Source organism: Peromyscus maniculatus, chromosome 7, assembly GCF_049852395.1.
Source record: "Peromyscus maniculatus bairdii isolate BWxNUB_F1_BW_parent chromosome 7, HU_Pman_BW_mat_3.1, whole genome shotgun sequence".
Classification (NCBI taxonomy): domain Eukaryota; kingdom Metazoa; phylum Chordata; class Mammalia; order Rodentia; family Cricetidae; genus Peromyscus; species Peromyscus maniculatus.
The window spans coordinates 50,283,052-50,298,201 of record NC_134858.1 but is presented as its reverse complement, the minus strand read 5'-3'; the positions used below and the strand labels follow the sequence as shown (position 1 = coordinate 50,298,201).

The window sequence follows — 15,150 nt, the reverse complement described above, 5'->3', positions numbered from 1 at the left end:
TCACTCTATAGTTATTGAATGCCAGATGTAGCTATAGGTTTAAGATTAAGTTAAGCAGAAAAAACTTAAACCATTTTGATTATTATTAAATAATATAAAGTATATTGTTACTTTAATGTTAGTCTCTAGGTTAGGAATACTTTTGGGTAGATAATAAGATTAAATTGTCCTGTTATTTAGGGAGAAAGAAAAAAAGAAAATTACAGGTAACATCTGCAAGCTAAGACAGCTCTCAAACAGGCAAAATAGCATGAGTTACTTAAATTTTTTCTTTAATAATATTACTTTGTTTCACTCTGTCATCTGTTAGTCTGCTGCTGGTCAAAGAAAATGGGTACCTGGTACCAACTGTATAAAAGTTTTGGTATAAAGTGGTTTAGAAGCTGTATCTCTTTCCTTTCTTCTCCCTCTCCAAATCCTTAGAAAACATTGATATTTCTGTATTCCCACTAGGGGAGCAAGTCAGTGACAGCTCTGTGTGTGTGTGCGCGCGCGCGCTTGGGCTGGGTGTGCTTCTCTGGGATGGGCTGTGTGGAGGAAGGCTGGCCTAGACGTCCTGTCCTCCCTCTGTATGGTCTCTGCTGAGCTCACAGACACGTGTCATCATGTGCAGCTCAAGGACAGAATTTGATGTAAACTAGTGCTATGAGTGGCTGCCTTCACAGATAAAATGATGCGTTTTCTTCTGTTATTAAAATCATCATCTGTAAATACGTCAGACATTTCTATTTTTGTTTTCATTAGCACACAGGAAAACTGTAGACTTGGCACACAAAGAACCATTGTTGAGATCAGTCAGTTTGTAACTATGAGCTTGTGATAATATGCAAATCAAAATCTTTCTGAGTTTTTCTTTCTTCATTTTTCCTCTTTGTTCCTTTGACTTTGATTTCTAAAACTCCCAAATCATCTAGAATATTCTTTTATAATTGTAGTGATCCTGCTAGTTGTGTGTGTGTGTGTGTGTGTGTGTGTGTGTGTGTGTGTGTGTGTGTGTGTGTGTTTGTGTTTCAGGGAAGAAAAATAATTAATCACAGAAGCAGTAATGCAATGATAGGCATTAGAGATATGACACATACCTAGTGGCCAAGTGAATTTGAGATTTTATTAGTTTCCCTTTGAATCTAGTTTTCTGGGTTTTTGTTTGCTAGTAGATTTCATCTGCTGTGCAATTAGAAGCTATTTAAACTGCATCTAAAAGCTTCACGGACTCCCTTTTGGTATTAATTAGTACTTAGTATCCATTTAGACCTTAGCACTTTTGTTTCTCTTTATCAGAAAGAATTCTATAAGCCTGGTCGAGGAATATATGGAATTCTATTCTCCATTAGCAGACTATGGATTAAGAGTTTTTTTAAACTCAAAGGAAGTCATGTATGGATAATGCAGTAAAAAGTACCCAGCACAGAGCCTTGTTCACTGTCCCACTATGCCATTCACTTGTTCATGGAATAGTGAATCAGGTTTGGATTTTTACATTATTATATGAGAAGAAAACTATTTTTTACACTGACTTAGCCATTTATCCAAATTAAAAGGAAAAAAAAAACCCTACAAGTTATTACCTACAAATTTTGGATTGAGAATAGACTTTTTGGTGTTTGGAGGAGATTGTGCTTCTTTTGTGACTTTAAAATGACTTTTTTTTTTTTTTTTTTTTACTTTAGCAGAATCATTTTGTTTTGAACTTTAATACTGTATATGCTTTTCTTTCCCATTTTTACCTATTTTGTAATCAGTGGAAAACTAATGGTGAAATTATAAAACAATTTAATAAAATATCATGTTTCATAAGAGTGACTTTTGTTTGCTTCTGAATGAATATCATTCATAAGAACCAAAGGTGAGGATTTTTTATGTTTTGCAAATTCTGTTTCACACTGAGGACAAGAGAAATAATCATGAGTGTATTTTTCTTTTCTTTTATTCTAGAAGATGACATTGATTGTGTACCAGTCATGTATCAGATATTGTACTTATAACCTGTATGCAATATATTTTACTGAATGCCTGGTTCTGTTATTTTCCTTTTAGTTGAGCAAGAAAGTGTACGTAACTAAAAATTGTATAGTATGTAATGATGGAATTGATGTATGATACCAGATCTGACCTATATTTACTCATTAAGAATTGTTAGGCCCGCCCTATCATAGGTATTCTGTAAACATTTATTGAAAAATAAATATGAAGTATTGCCTTCAGTGTGCTTTACAAAGTAAAACTGTGTATGTGCTGCTTAACATTCAGTATCTAGAAATTTATGTGCCTCTAATTTACCTTCTCTTCTTGTAGGAAAGACGGCTAAAAGAAAGAGAAGCCAGAAGAGAAGCCAACAAAAGGCAAACAAAGGTAAGGAGAGGCATCTGTGTGTGTGTGTGTGTGTGTGTGTGTGTGTGTGTGTGTGTGTGTGTGTGTGTGTGCGCACTTGCACCCGTGTGTGCACAAAGTCAATATCTTCATGCCTATACTGTTTTGTTCTTTTTGTAAAACAGATCTGCTAAGGTATTTGACAAAGATAACTATATAAAATAAAGAAAATCTTTTGTAATATTGAAATTAATTTAAATCGCTATTTTCCACATACTTTTTTGGTTTTTTGAGACAGGATTTCTCTGTGTAGTTTTGGTGCCTGTTCTGGATCTCGCTCTATAGACCAGGCTGGCCTTGAACTCACAGAGATCCGCTTGACTCTGCCTCCCGAGTGCTGGGATTAAATACATTTATTTTTATGTTCATTTTTATATCACGGCATTCTGATCTAGTTGGATTTGAGCCCTTGTGGTGTATTGTTTACTTTCTCATTTATTTGTTTTCCTTTATGAATGATTAAAAATTAAAATTGCTAGTTTGCAATTTGGACTGCTTGACCCTCCTGGCCACCTTTTCTATTAATTATAGAAGACAGTTGACTTTGTGGGCTAACTCTGACAAGATTTGCATATCTGTCTTTTTTAGACTAGAAATTGGCCTGTTTGTACTCAGTTGGATAATTTGATAATAGATTACCGTGAGAACATTGGTTGCTTCGCTCCTCCTTTGAGGATCTAGATAAAACACTCTATCAGTGTTAGTGTATCTCATAAACATGTATAGTTTCCCTGGATTTATATGTAAAATTATAAGTACCATCCATATACAGCTATGATTTTTAATCTGGTATGCTTAACACTTGAGAAGGTTTCAGCTCCTGCATTTTGGGGACATTTAATAGAAGTGATTTCCCAGACCCAGGGCCAAATACTGAATGCCATTTCTCGTGCTGTATATGCCATGCCTAACTAGCCATGATTTTTTTCTTGGCAGTTAGCAAAGATCTGATTCTCTTGAGTAACTCCATAACAGATGTTCTTTGCCCCACCCCCACCCCATCCCAATGCTGGCCATAGCATTTAGAAAGCAAGTGAGAGATGATAACTCCTGGTATAGTTTTGAAGTGGGAAGCAATTGCACTATAGTGTATGAGGAAAAAATTGCATATATTCACTATCAAAGAGCACTCTCTTTAGAAGTGTCTGAAAATGAAAGCTCTGGAATGTGCAGCCTGTTAATGCTTCTGCATGTTTATCGTGCAAAGTTGAAGTGTCATGGCCTAGAAACTAGATCATAGCAACTATACTAGATAAATATAATTAAAGAAGAAAATCTTACCCTTTATGAAAACAGGTGATATTATGGGTATTTCGTGTTCAGTGTTAAGCCCATTTTGTTTTACTAAGAAGCTCTTATTTCTAGATAGGAAAGTAAGAAAGTCACATTACTATATTTCCTTTGCTTTTTACATTTGTATGTAGAGTCTACCTTTGTATGTGTGGGTTCCATATCTATAGAGTTTTCCATCTAAAGATCAGAAGTATAGTTAATCCTACATTTGTAATGAACATGTACAGATTTTTTGCATTAGCTTTTTTTATTTTTTTATTTTAAAGATTTTATTTTAGCCGGGCAGTGGTTGCGCACGTCTTTAATCCCAGCACTTGGGAGGCAGAGCCAGGCGGGTCTTTGTGAGTTCGAGGCCAGCAATATCCAGGAAAGGCTACACAGAGAAACCCTGTCTCGAAAAACAAAAAAGCAAAAAAAAAAAAAAAAAAAAGATTTTATTTTAATTTTCATTACATATACTTGTTTGTGGTTGTGTGGAGATGTGAGTGCAGGTGCCTGTGGAGGTCAGGTCTCCTGGAGTTGGAGTTATAAGTGGTTTTGAGCCACCTGATGTGGGTGCTGAGAACTGAATTTGGGTCCCATGGAAGAGTAACATGCTTATAACCACTGAGCCATCTCTTCAGCTGTTGCCATTGTTTTTTTTTTTTTAAAAGAATTTAAAAAAAAATATATGGCTTACATATTATTGGGTATTATAATTCTTGTACGATTTAAAGTATAGGGGCTTGGACATTTTGAAGTTTGGGTATTGAGGGTGAATGAGAATCTTGTCTTGGAACCAGTTGCACTTAAGTCTTGAGAGAAGACTGCCTAGTATGGTTTATTTTTTATATTTATTGATGCTGTGTCCTTGCTCTTTCATAATGGATTGAATTTGATGAGTTTTCACTTGTTAGACTGCTTCTAGATTTCTTACCTTTAGTCCCGTTGTGGATGGGTGTCTGTGTATAGTTTTGATCCTATTTCTCTTGGGATAGTCAACTTAAAGTTGGCTGTTAAGATTTTCATTAGGGCCGATCTCACATCCGAACTCTTTTTCCTCTCCTCTCCTTTTTCATGTTTTTTTCCTGTGGGGAGGAGAGGGACTTCCTTTTCAGGAGAAGGCCTTTTACTGTCTAGCCATGAGAAGTGTGCTGAAAATCACTAAAAGGAGAAGACTATGCCAATGATGAAGTTCTTCTGTTCGCAGGGTCCTTTAGTAGACAGAGGCTTTCTTAGAGACGCTGGGAATAGTTGAGATACCTTCAAATCACAACCCTCTTCTTGAGGTACAGATATGAGAGCCATCTCCTTTGAGTGGTGTTACCATAGGGCCCAGTGACAGTTTATAACGCCGTCTCTAACATTCTTCAGTATACTGAGGGAAGGTGAATCTCTCAGAAACTTGATAAATTATTTTGTTGAAGTTTATATCTATGGTCTGTTATAAGAAGAATATGAGAGGGAAATTTTTATGATGATTTCCTGAGTACCTGATATTTAGTGGTTTGGGAGATACAGATATATATATATATATATTATATTTTATTTTACAATACCATTCTGTTCTACATATCAGCCATGGGTTCCCCTATTCTCCCCCCTACCACACCCTCCCCTTACCCCCAGCCTACCCTCCATTCCCACCTCTTCCAGGACAAGTCCTCCCCCGAGGACTGCGATCAACCTGGTAGACTCAGTCCGAGATACAGATTTTTAAGATTACATGTATTTATTTTATTGGTGGCCTAAGATACAGATCTTTTTGGTATGAAAACTTTCTTTAGTAAAGAAATTCTGAAGAACAGGACTGCTTCTGTTTCCACTAACAAAATGATATATAGTTGTTGTGTTAATCAACAGAGTACATTGATTTTGGAGTTAAGAGAAGCTGTATGGGAAATACAGCTCCATCTTACTATCTAGCTAGGTTTCCTGTTGCTCTGATGACTGGTCACATGTGTTAATTGCAATATCTGATAGCTGCAAGGAGTTTTGCAGTTATGTAAAGAAAAAAAAAACAGTGCAGAACTGGAGATGCATCCCCATACTTCTCAGGGCTCTGGTAATTTTTAAATAGAATAGGATTTATTAAGCACAAATGTGATGCTGATGGAATAGGAATTGTTGATAAAGGAACAAAAGAGAACAGATTAGAAGACTGAAACACTGGAAAGTGACATTATGTTGAAATTTAAAACAATTCATACATTTTGAGGTTGAAGTTCTATAATCATTATAAATCTTTCTAGTTTTATGCTGGGATGCTTAATTGACACTTGACAATATGGTGTTAAGAATTGTTTACCCAGCAGGTAAAGGCAAGTAAAAGGGAAATAGAGGAGAAAAAAAGTTAAATAAAAGGCAGGGATAAAGAAGAATACCATGGACAAAAAAAGGAAGTAGCAAGAGATGAGGAAGAAGAAAAAGATATACTAAGAATGAGAAAGTGCATGCAGCAGTAGGCTCAGCTCAGATAGAAATATATAGGGTTAAGTATGCCCACACTTGTTTACAGGGAGCAAAGCTCATCAACCGACCTGAGCCTGAACTCAAAAGGCAGACCAACCTTTGCAGCCACATATCTGTCTTTCACTGCTGCAGAACCCGAAGACTCTGAACCTCCAGCCATCTGCTTTACAGTCACAGTGCTGTCACTGTGACAGCATGGCAGCATCATTAATACTTAGAGAGTCTTGAAAGTCTGAAAAAGGGCCCTGTGCCTGTACACATCTCAGTGCTTGTGTTTGCTTTCTACTCCCAACACATTTGGGAAACACCCCCAGTTTGAACAGTAGCCACGCTAGGGATTATGAGCTGGGGAGTTTTGGGGAGAGTGAGTTAACCTGTCTAGCCCACAGACTGCAAAGCTAAGTGTGGCCACCAGAGGCCCCTGATATACCAGAGAAACAATTAATATGAAAACAATCTGGCTGACATTATAACACTTTCCAAATGCAAACACCAGTATATGCTATAGAAAAGAAGAGTTGGCGTCTTAGTTAGGATTTACCACTGTGATAAAGGTCATGACCAAAACCAACTTGGGAAGGAAAGGGTTTATTGCAGCATTTTGAAGGGAAGTCAGGGCAGAAATTCAAGGCAGGAACCTGGAGACCAAAACTGATACAAAAGGCCATAGAGGAACACTGCTTACTGGTTTACTCCTAATGGTCTGTTCAGCCCTGTTTTTTATACAACCCAGGATCATCTACCCAGGGGTTGTCCCACCCAAAATCATCTGGTACCTCCCATATCATCATTAATCAAGACAATACCCCACAGACTTGCCAACAGGCCAGTCTTACGGAGGTATTTTCCTTAATGAAGATTCCTTCTTTCCAGGTACCTAGGTCTGTCAGGTTGACAAAAACCAAACAGCAGAACTGGCATATTCACATTTACCATCCCCCCACCCCCGGCATATATATGATTGGCAGTTTCCAGTTTTCAAGAACCCAGAAAGAAGCTTCTCTAAAATGTAATCATTTTATATGTGTGTTTTTTTTTTAAACGATTCTTCCCTTTTTATCCTTTTTTTGGTACAAGATATTAGAACAGTTCCCTTAGAATTCAAATGACTCATTTAGGGTACTCACCATTAGTAACTAAGTATACTGGAATCAGATGATTTTGCTTCCCCAAATGACAAAGTAGTTTTGCTGTATTACATGTAAACTTTTTTTTTTTAGTTTTTTTTTTTTTCAGTTTTAGTTTTTCTTCAAGAGTAGTCCGCTCAGTAAGTTTCCCAAAGAGAAAAATGTGCTTGTGAATGCCCCTGATTTTACTAGAGTTGGGAGAATCAGGAGTTCAAAGTCATTCTCAGCTACATTAGGAGTTTGAGACCAACATGAACTACATAAGACCTTGCTTTTTAAGGTTCCCAAATAAAATCATAAGAAATATCCAAGCCAACAGTTGTGCAGACTTATTGTAGAAACAAAAACATAAAAAGCAAAGCAACATGGTTCCTCCAAAATACCATAGCTTTTCAACTTTTTAATTCAAAGATACTGAAAGAGGCAGTGCTGGGTGAAGATTTCTAGTTTCCTGGTAAGAATGATCAGTGAATGACTTCCAAATAGATCTCAATGAACAGATAGTCAGCAACAGAAGACTGAACTTAGGCATTATGAATGAAAAAAGTTCCAACTATGGAAGAAAACAAATTCATCAAGGAAATAAAATTACAAAACAAAAAAGTCAGAAATGGGGTCTGAATAGATGGATCAGTTAAGAGCACTTCTTATGGAGGCCTTAGGTTCAATTTTCACCATGCACATGGCAGTTTACAAACCATCTGTAACTACAGCTTCAAGGGATATGATGTCTTCTTCTGACCTCTGTGGGCACCAGACTTGTATATGGTACACATACAAATATGTAGAGAAAAGATAATCATATACATAAAATAATCTGAAAATAATGAAAACTTAAGAACTGTTGGAAACAAACTCAATGGCAGTGGAAAACATTGCAAGTAGATTCACCAAAGCAGAAGGAAGAATATCAGAGATGGAAGACAAGCTCAAGGATATATTAGACTCAGTAAAGAGCTAAAAAATGAGCAGCACAAACAGGCATGGTCACATGTCCACATCTGTGATGATAACAAGAGATATACCTAAATGCTATAAAAGGAGTTTAGAAAAAACTAAAGACATAGGGAATCTATTCAAAGATTTTCCCCAAAACTAGAGAAAGAAATGAGCATCCAAATTTGAGAGATTTAGAACTCCAAACCCACACACAAAAGATCCTCTCCAAGTTTTATTATAGTCAATATGTCAAGTACGAAATAAAGAAATAATTCTTAAAACTTTAATGAAAAAATAGAAGTTTACCAACAAAGACAGATCAGAATAATATCAGATCCCTTATCAGCAACCCTACAAGCATGAAAATAATGGAAGAATATATTTTAAGCATTAAAAGCAAATAATTGCCATTTAAGATTGCCATATTTAGCTGATCTGTCTTTTAAAATTAATAATGAAGTATAGACATTCAAGTATAAGCATAGCCTAATGCAGTTCTTGACAAAACCAAGCCAATATTCCAGAAAATACTAATACCTAAAAGAATAGTACACATAGAGGAGGTAGAAGGACAGTTTTAAGCATGAGAGGACAAGAAAGAATACAATTACTAGAAGAAATAGGTAAAGGAGAGGTAGAAAGAAGTCTGTCCTCTCTAACACAGTCAAACAGCAAATCCCTAATATTAATAGGGATAAAAGAACAGAATAAACAGTGATCAAACCAACCAGAGAAATAACCCATAAAACCATAGAAATTAGCAACCTACTAGTATCAACCTTAATCATAATAATTGCTTCAGCTGACCAACAAATAGCACATACTAGCTTACTGGATCATAAAACTAGATCCAACTATCTGCTTTCTCTCAGAAAACACCAACAGCAATGCAGTGAAAGTACAGGAAACAATGAATCAAGCCAATGGAAACTGAAAACAAGCTAGCATGGCTATTCTGATATTTGATAAAGAAAATTTCAAATCAAAATCACTTAAAAGAGGTAAAGAGCCGGGCGGTGGTGGCGCACGCCTTTAATCCCAGCACTCGGGAGGCAGAGCCAGGCGGATCTCTGTGAGTTCGAGGCCAGCCTGGGCTACCAAGTGAGTTCCAGGAAAGGCGCAAAGCTACACAGAGAAACCCTGTCTCGAAAAACCAAAAAAAAAAAAAAAAAAAAAAACAGGTAAAGAGATAAACCACTATTAATAAAGTGGTTTATTCAGCAAGATGAATACTTTTTACACATACTCTGAATAATGAATATGTCACAAAATAAACTCAAACTCATTAGAATGTATAAAAGGTCTGATAGAATATAGTTCCTCATATAGTAATAGTGGGTGATTTCAATATTCCATTCTTATTTTTATAGATAGGTCATCCAAACCCAAAATCAATAACAAAATATAACACCCCCACCAATTAAACTATAGCACGAATCAAATGGACCTAATAGATATCTACAGAATATTTTATTTGGTCAGAAACAGTCACCCAGTGATGTTGTTAAATGACTCCTGAGTGCCTGAGTGTACTGGAGTTTGGGTTTATTGACAGACACTTAAAATACAAGAATAGTTTTTAGTATTCAGTACAAAGCTTACAGTTATATGGTATATAAACAGAAGCATCTATATTCCCAATAGACTCCAAGACAGTCTCAGAGAGAGAGGAGAAAAGGTGGGTTTGGATAACATACTAATCTCTCATCAAAGAAGTCAGGGTTCTGCCTTTTATCTTTAAAGGAGGAAGGAAGGAGTCAGTAGGAAATGAAAACAGATAGTGAACATAGCTAACAAAGAATAAGCTTTGTATTGATTATTAAAAACCATTCTTGGTTTTGGAGGTGGATGATAGGGGAAAGTGATTTCCTATTTGTAAGAATTTATGGTATCTACCACCTCTTATGTTAGTGACAGTGGGCTTTGTAGATAAGACTCTTGGGGATACATTTTTACTCGTTGTTATATGTGGGCTATAGAGTGACAAAGCTTTATTGTTTCTTCCTTTTAAGCCATAAAGACTTTTGTTGGAGAGCACCATAAACTAGTGCTCCAAAGACTCTAAAGTTAGTAACTACAGGAATTTCTCCCTGTAAGTAACCATGTCTCCAAGAGGAATTTGTTTTTCTCTCTTACATGGTATTTTGTTTGCTTGTTTATTTGTTAAGGTTTTTCCTTTTTGGCCCTCTAAGAAATTGTAGATAAAAATACTTGGAAACTAAAATTTTATTGCTGTTATTATTTTCAACAATAAACAATTCATCTTTGCTGTATTTTCTTGCTTTGGGGAAAAGATATTGCCAGGTATCAGTAACGTTTTATGCAGAAAGATTTTTTTCTTTTTCATGTTTATTACTAATGTATTTCAAGATTGAAAGATTTCTTTACTTGAAGAGAACTCTTGAATTTGTTATTTTTATGGTGTGTTGGTATAGCTTTTATATATCACCTGGAATGTTTTAGCCTTTCAAGTACTTTCATTAAGATTATCCTATTTGAGCAAAAAGCTTATGAAATAAGTGGAAGCATAACAGTATTTCAACTGCTGAAAGAAGTTTGAATCAAGAAGTCTAATTAACTAACTTGGGTTAGATCATATTTAATTGGTGGGATGAAAATGTCTTAGCACTCAATAAAGGTCTTTTGGCCTTGTTAATGAGTTTTGTCTCGAGATTTTTACTTGAATGAATCCTACTTGTATTGCTGTAGGCAGTATCCAGAGTGTTTAGGAGAGAGTAATAGAATGAGTCCCTGAGTTTATCTCTGGTTCTTCTAAACCATCGGTGATTTATATGCAAGACCACTCTAGTTCCCTAAGTTTTACTTTTCCTTATTAATGCAACCATTCTGGAGAAATGTTGGTAGTTTCTGCTAAGGTGAATATTTGCCTATGCACTGTGCCACACTTCCTGTCTAGGCATGTAACTAAAGAAATGCATACATGCTTATGCCAAAAACTGTTCACATAGCAGCACTAATAATCATCAAACACTGGAAGTTACCCAAATTATAGAGCAGATAAATTGTAGTATAGTCATACAATGAGATATTACATATCTATCATTGCTATATGCAGCAACAGGAACAAATTTCACAAGTATAAATTGAGCAAAAATAAGCTAGAAAGAGTTAATATATAGTACTCCATTTATGTAAAGTCTTTCTCAAAGCAAAACTAATGTTTGGGATTATGGTTAGGATTCAGGACTGATTTTGTGGGGGGAAGAAGAGTATTGACACTGAGAAGGCAAGATGAACTTGGGAGATTTCTGTGGAGCTTGAGTCCTAGTCTGGTCAGTTAGTAGTGTGGTTGTGACCTCTTGCTGGGCTGTACGCTTGTGGTTTGTACATGGTCCTAAATGAACAGTATATTCATTACCTTTTTCATTGCTGTAGCAAAATCCCTGACAAGAACAACTTCAATAAAGAGGCTTTATTTTGGCTCATGGTTTGAGGGTGCAGTCCATCGTAAGGAAGGAAGCCAGAGCAGCAGGAGCTCAAGGCAGCTGCTCACACTGTATTCTTCCTCAATCAAGAAACAGAAATGAGCCGGGCGATGGTGGCGCACGCCTTTAATCCCAGCACTCCGGAGGCAGAGGCAAGCAGATCTCTGTGAGTTCGAGGCCAGCCTGGGCTACCAAGTGAGTTCCAGGAAAGGCGCAAAGCTACACAGAGAAACCCTGTCTCGAAAAACCAAAAAAAAAAAAAAACAACCAAAAAAAAAAAAAGAAACAAAAATGAAATGTTCATACTTAGCTTGTTTTCTCCCTTTTTATTCAGTCCTGGACCCCATTTCATTTAATGGTATCACCCACATTTAGGGTAGGTTTTCTTACTTCATTTAACCTATTCTAGAGAATACCCAGAAATTTGTTTCCATGGTTATAATCAAGATTTACCACCACACATATCAATCTTCAATTGAGATTTTATTTTTATTGAAAATGAAGAGGTAGATTAGATGCCTATAAGTATTTTCAGCACAGATGTTTAAGTTTGGAGATTTTTGAATATAGGATATTATGAATAACTTTTATAAATAATAACTATAACTCCTAAAAGGGGAACTTAAATGAAAGCTCTGAAAAGTTAATAATTTATATTCTTCAAATACATAAATTCTGAGATCCCCATGTTCCAAGAAGTGTGATGATTCATCTCCTAAAATTTATACTATTATTTCTCTCAAATAAGAAAAATGTATATTCCTGTAATTCTATAGCTTAGAAAATGCTGCAAAACACTATATATATATGACTTTAAAATTTCCTTACCAATAATCATATTGATTATCTGTTTTGGACTAGAAGATGATTACTAGTAGATTTAGGATTGATTGTTTCATTTTACTTGTCTTGATTTTGGTCTGTGTTCATCAGTTTCCCCCTTTATTATAGGCACATTTCATTTTTACTTCATAAAGACATGTATTTGTTTTACATTGGAAATACACACTTTCAAGTCCATCCATTTATTTTTACTAATACAGCCAACCACTTTTGGAAGCAAGAAAGTATATTCTAATAAGACTTCAGCCCCATTGAAATTTTTTTAAAAACATGATTGGTATCAAAATTGTAAACATGACTATTAGTGAGCCTTTGTTTTTTAAAGTCCACCTACAGTTACATTTTTAACCTTGTCAGTACAACTGGTACTTGGTGTTTTGTAGTGCTCCTTCGAGAAAAACAAAATAAAGGAAGAAAAAAAACAAATATTCTCTAAGCAAAGGTAGAAAGATTAGAATGGAAGAGAACATCCATGCTATGAATTCTTCTGCATTGTGATTATCAGATCATAGGTTGTAGGTCTCCCGTAATCAGTAATTGCCAGGTTCCTGAGTTGCTCTCAGAAGAACAAGAGGTTTGGCAGTTCATTTCTGCCAATAAGCTTTGTGGTCCAGGTCATATCTTCTGAACCCTAGTTTCCTCTGCATCATCAGCCTTCCAGGGCTCATGTGAGGATTATATAGTGAGCTGTGAATCACTTTTTACCTTTTTTTTTTTTTTTGGCTTTTTTTTTTTTTTTTTTTTTGGTTTTTTGAGACAGGGTTTCTCTGTGTAGCTTTGCGCCTTTCCTGGGACTCACTTGGTAGCCCAGGCTGGCTTCGAACTCACAGAGATCCGCCTGGCTCTGCCTCCCGAGTGCTGGGATTAAAGGCGTGCGCCACCACCGCCCGGCGTGAATCACTTTTTGAAATGTGAATTATTGCTATCAGCACTATATGTCTTTTAAGGTAAGCTTGTACTGAGATACCCAGAATCAATAAAGCTGGAATATGTTGTCACTAAATAGCTGAAAGATGCTTCAGCTGCATCATCCTTCCTTTTTCTCTCCCATCTGTTTGGGTGAAAGGCTTATTTGCATGCATTTATGTAGTGTGTATGTATATAATTAAGATACTACAGCCACTCCCATTAGGAGCCAGAGATCCAAGTTCAAATTTCCTTCTTTATACATTTTTGCATTATAACCTGAGGTACTTTAAACTCTTGAGATAAACCCATTTTGGTTTGCCTTATGCTTCCATAGGAGATTGTCTATTTGAGGATAAGTGTATCCTCAATCAGTTCAAGCTCAGCATGCCCAATTCTAGTTGTGTATCTTAGTACTTGATTGCATGCAGGCCAGCGCCTGTTGTTCTTGCCCTGTAAACCTTCACACAGCATGTAAAACCAGTATAAGCAATGAAAAAATATTGCCCAGAGCTATGGAAAGTATGAGGACAATCAGAATTTGGCTTCTCCATGTTGAGAATATGTGAATCTTGTATGATCATTTCAGTATTAGAGCAAGGAGAAAGCCCTGAGAATAAATACACTGGTAAAAGTACCCTTGGTGGTTTACACAAAACTGATGCTAACCTAAGGGATCTAATGTTCTGAGATTCTGGTCTCTATATTTAGTGTTAGCAGTAGGTCACTATGGCATTGAATAAATCTCATAACTACTATGACTCAGGTGTTCTAGACCAGATAGGTATCTTGCGGTATTTTTTTCAGGTTTACAATTCTAATTCCTTTCTTATCCATTAGGTAATAAAGTATCCTCTATCACTTTTATGTTCTTTCAGACCATTCTATATAACATTTGCAGGTGTGTGGGTTTATTCTCACAGCTTCTTCAACAGTAGTTGAATGTAGAAGAAAACTATAATCATAACAGTGTAGAATATTTATTTGACTTTCTTAGGGTTTTTGGAGAACATATTTTTGAGAACATAGAATATATCAGAATTTACTAGCATGCAAAAAAGGATGACAGGAAACAAAGCTAAAGAATTTGATGAGTAATAGAGGCTATTAGATGCAAAAGGGGAGAGGATTCAGAATAATTATGGGGGAGTGCCTTGGGATTTGGGGAAGAATACAATATAGGGTGGTAGGATGATCCTAATAGGAGTCATCTTTTTCCTCTCGACATGCTTGTGATTGTTAGTTTTGATAATGGCAAGGTAGAATTAAACCTGTTCTTGAGGAACTAACAGTGAATTGGAAGAAATTTGAAAAAAATTTGCCTTTATGAGCCTGGTTTATTTCATTTAACATGATGAGCTCTAGTTTCATTCATCTTTCCTTTTTGCATGTGGTATAATTTTTTTATGACTGGATAAAATGTCATTATTTATATCACATTTATTAATATTTATAGTCATTTATTAACAGATTAACAGGTTAATTTTGTAACTTGGTTGTTATAAATAGTGCTTAAATAAACATGAATTACACAGTTATCTCTATTGTAGGTTGACCTTGATTTCTTGGGGGAATATACCAGGAGTAGTGAGTGGTATGATTTCCTGGAATTTTGAACTATGGAATATGCCCAGGAGTAATGGTATGATTTCCTGGAGTTTTGAACTATGTTAACATTAAACAGTGAAAAATGCTTTCCCAAGTTCCTTCCAATGGGGAAAGTATTTTTCATTATTTAATGTTCATATCTGAAAATACTAATATTTAAATGTCAGAGG

The 15,150-nt window shown here is 35.8% G+C and overlaps 1 protein-coding gene across 1 annotated transcript in view; it reads left to right on the top strand.

The window, feature by feature from the left end:
- The window catches only part of Ddx10 (DEAD-box helicase 10), a 178,584-nt gene that overhangs the window by 107,903 nt on the left and 55,531 nt on the right, over positions 1-15,150 (top strand). Inside the window, exon 16 of the mRNA XM_042280937.2 lies at positions 2,293-2,349. Coding sequence (XP_042136871.2) covers positions 2,293-2,349 — 57 coding nt within the window. The remainder of the gene's footprint in view (positions 1-2,292; positions 2,350-15,150) is intronic.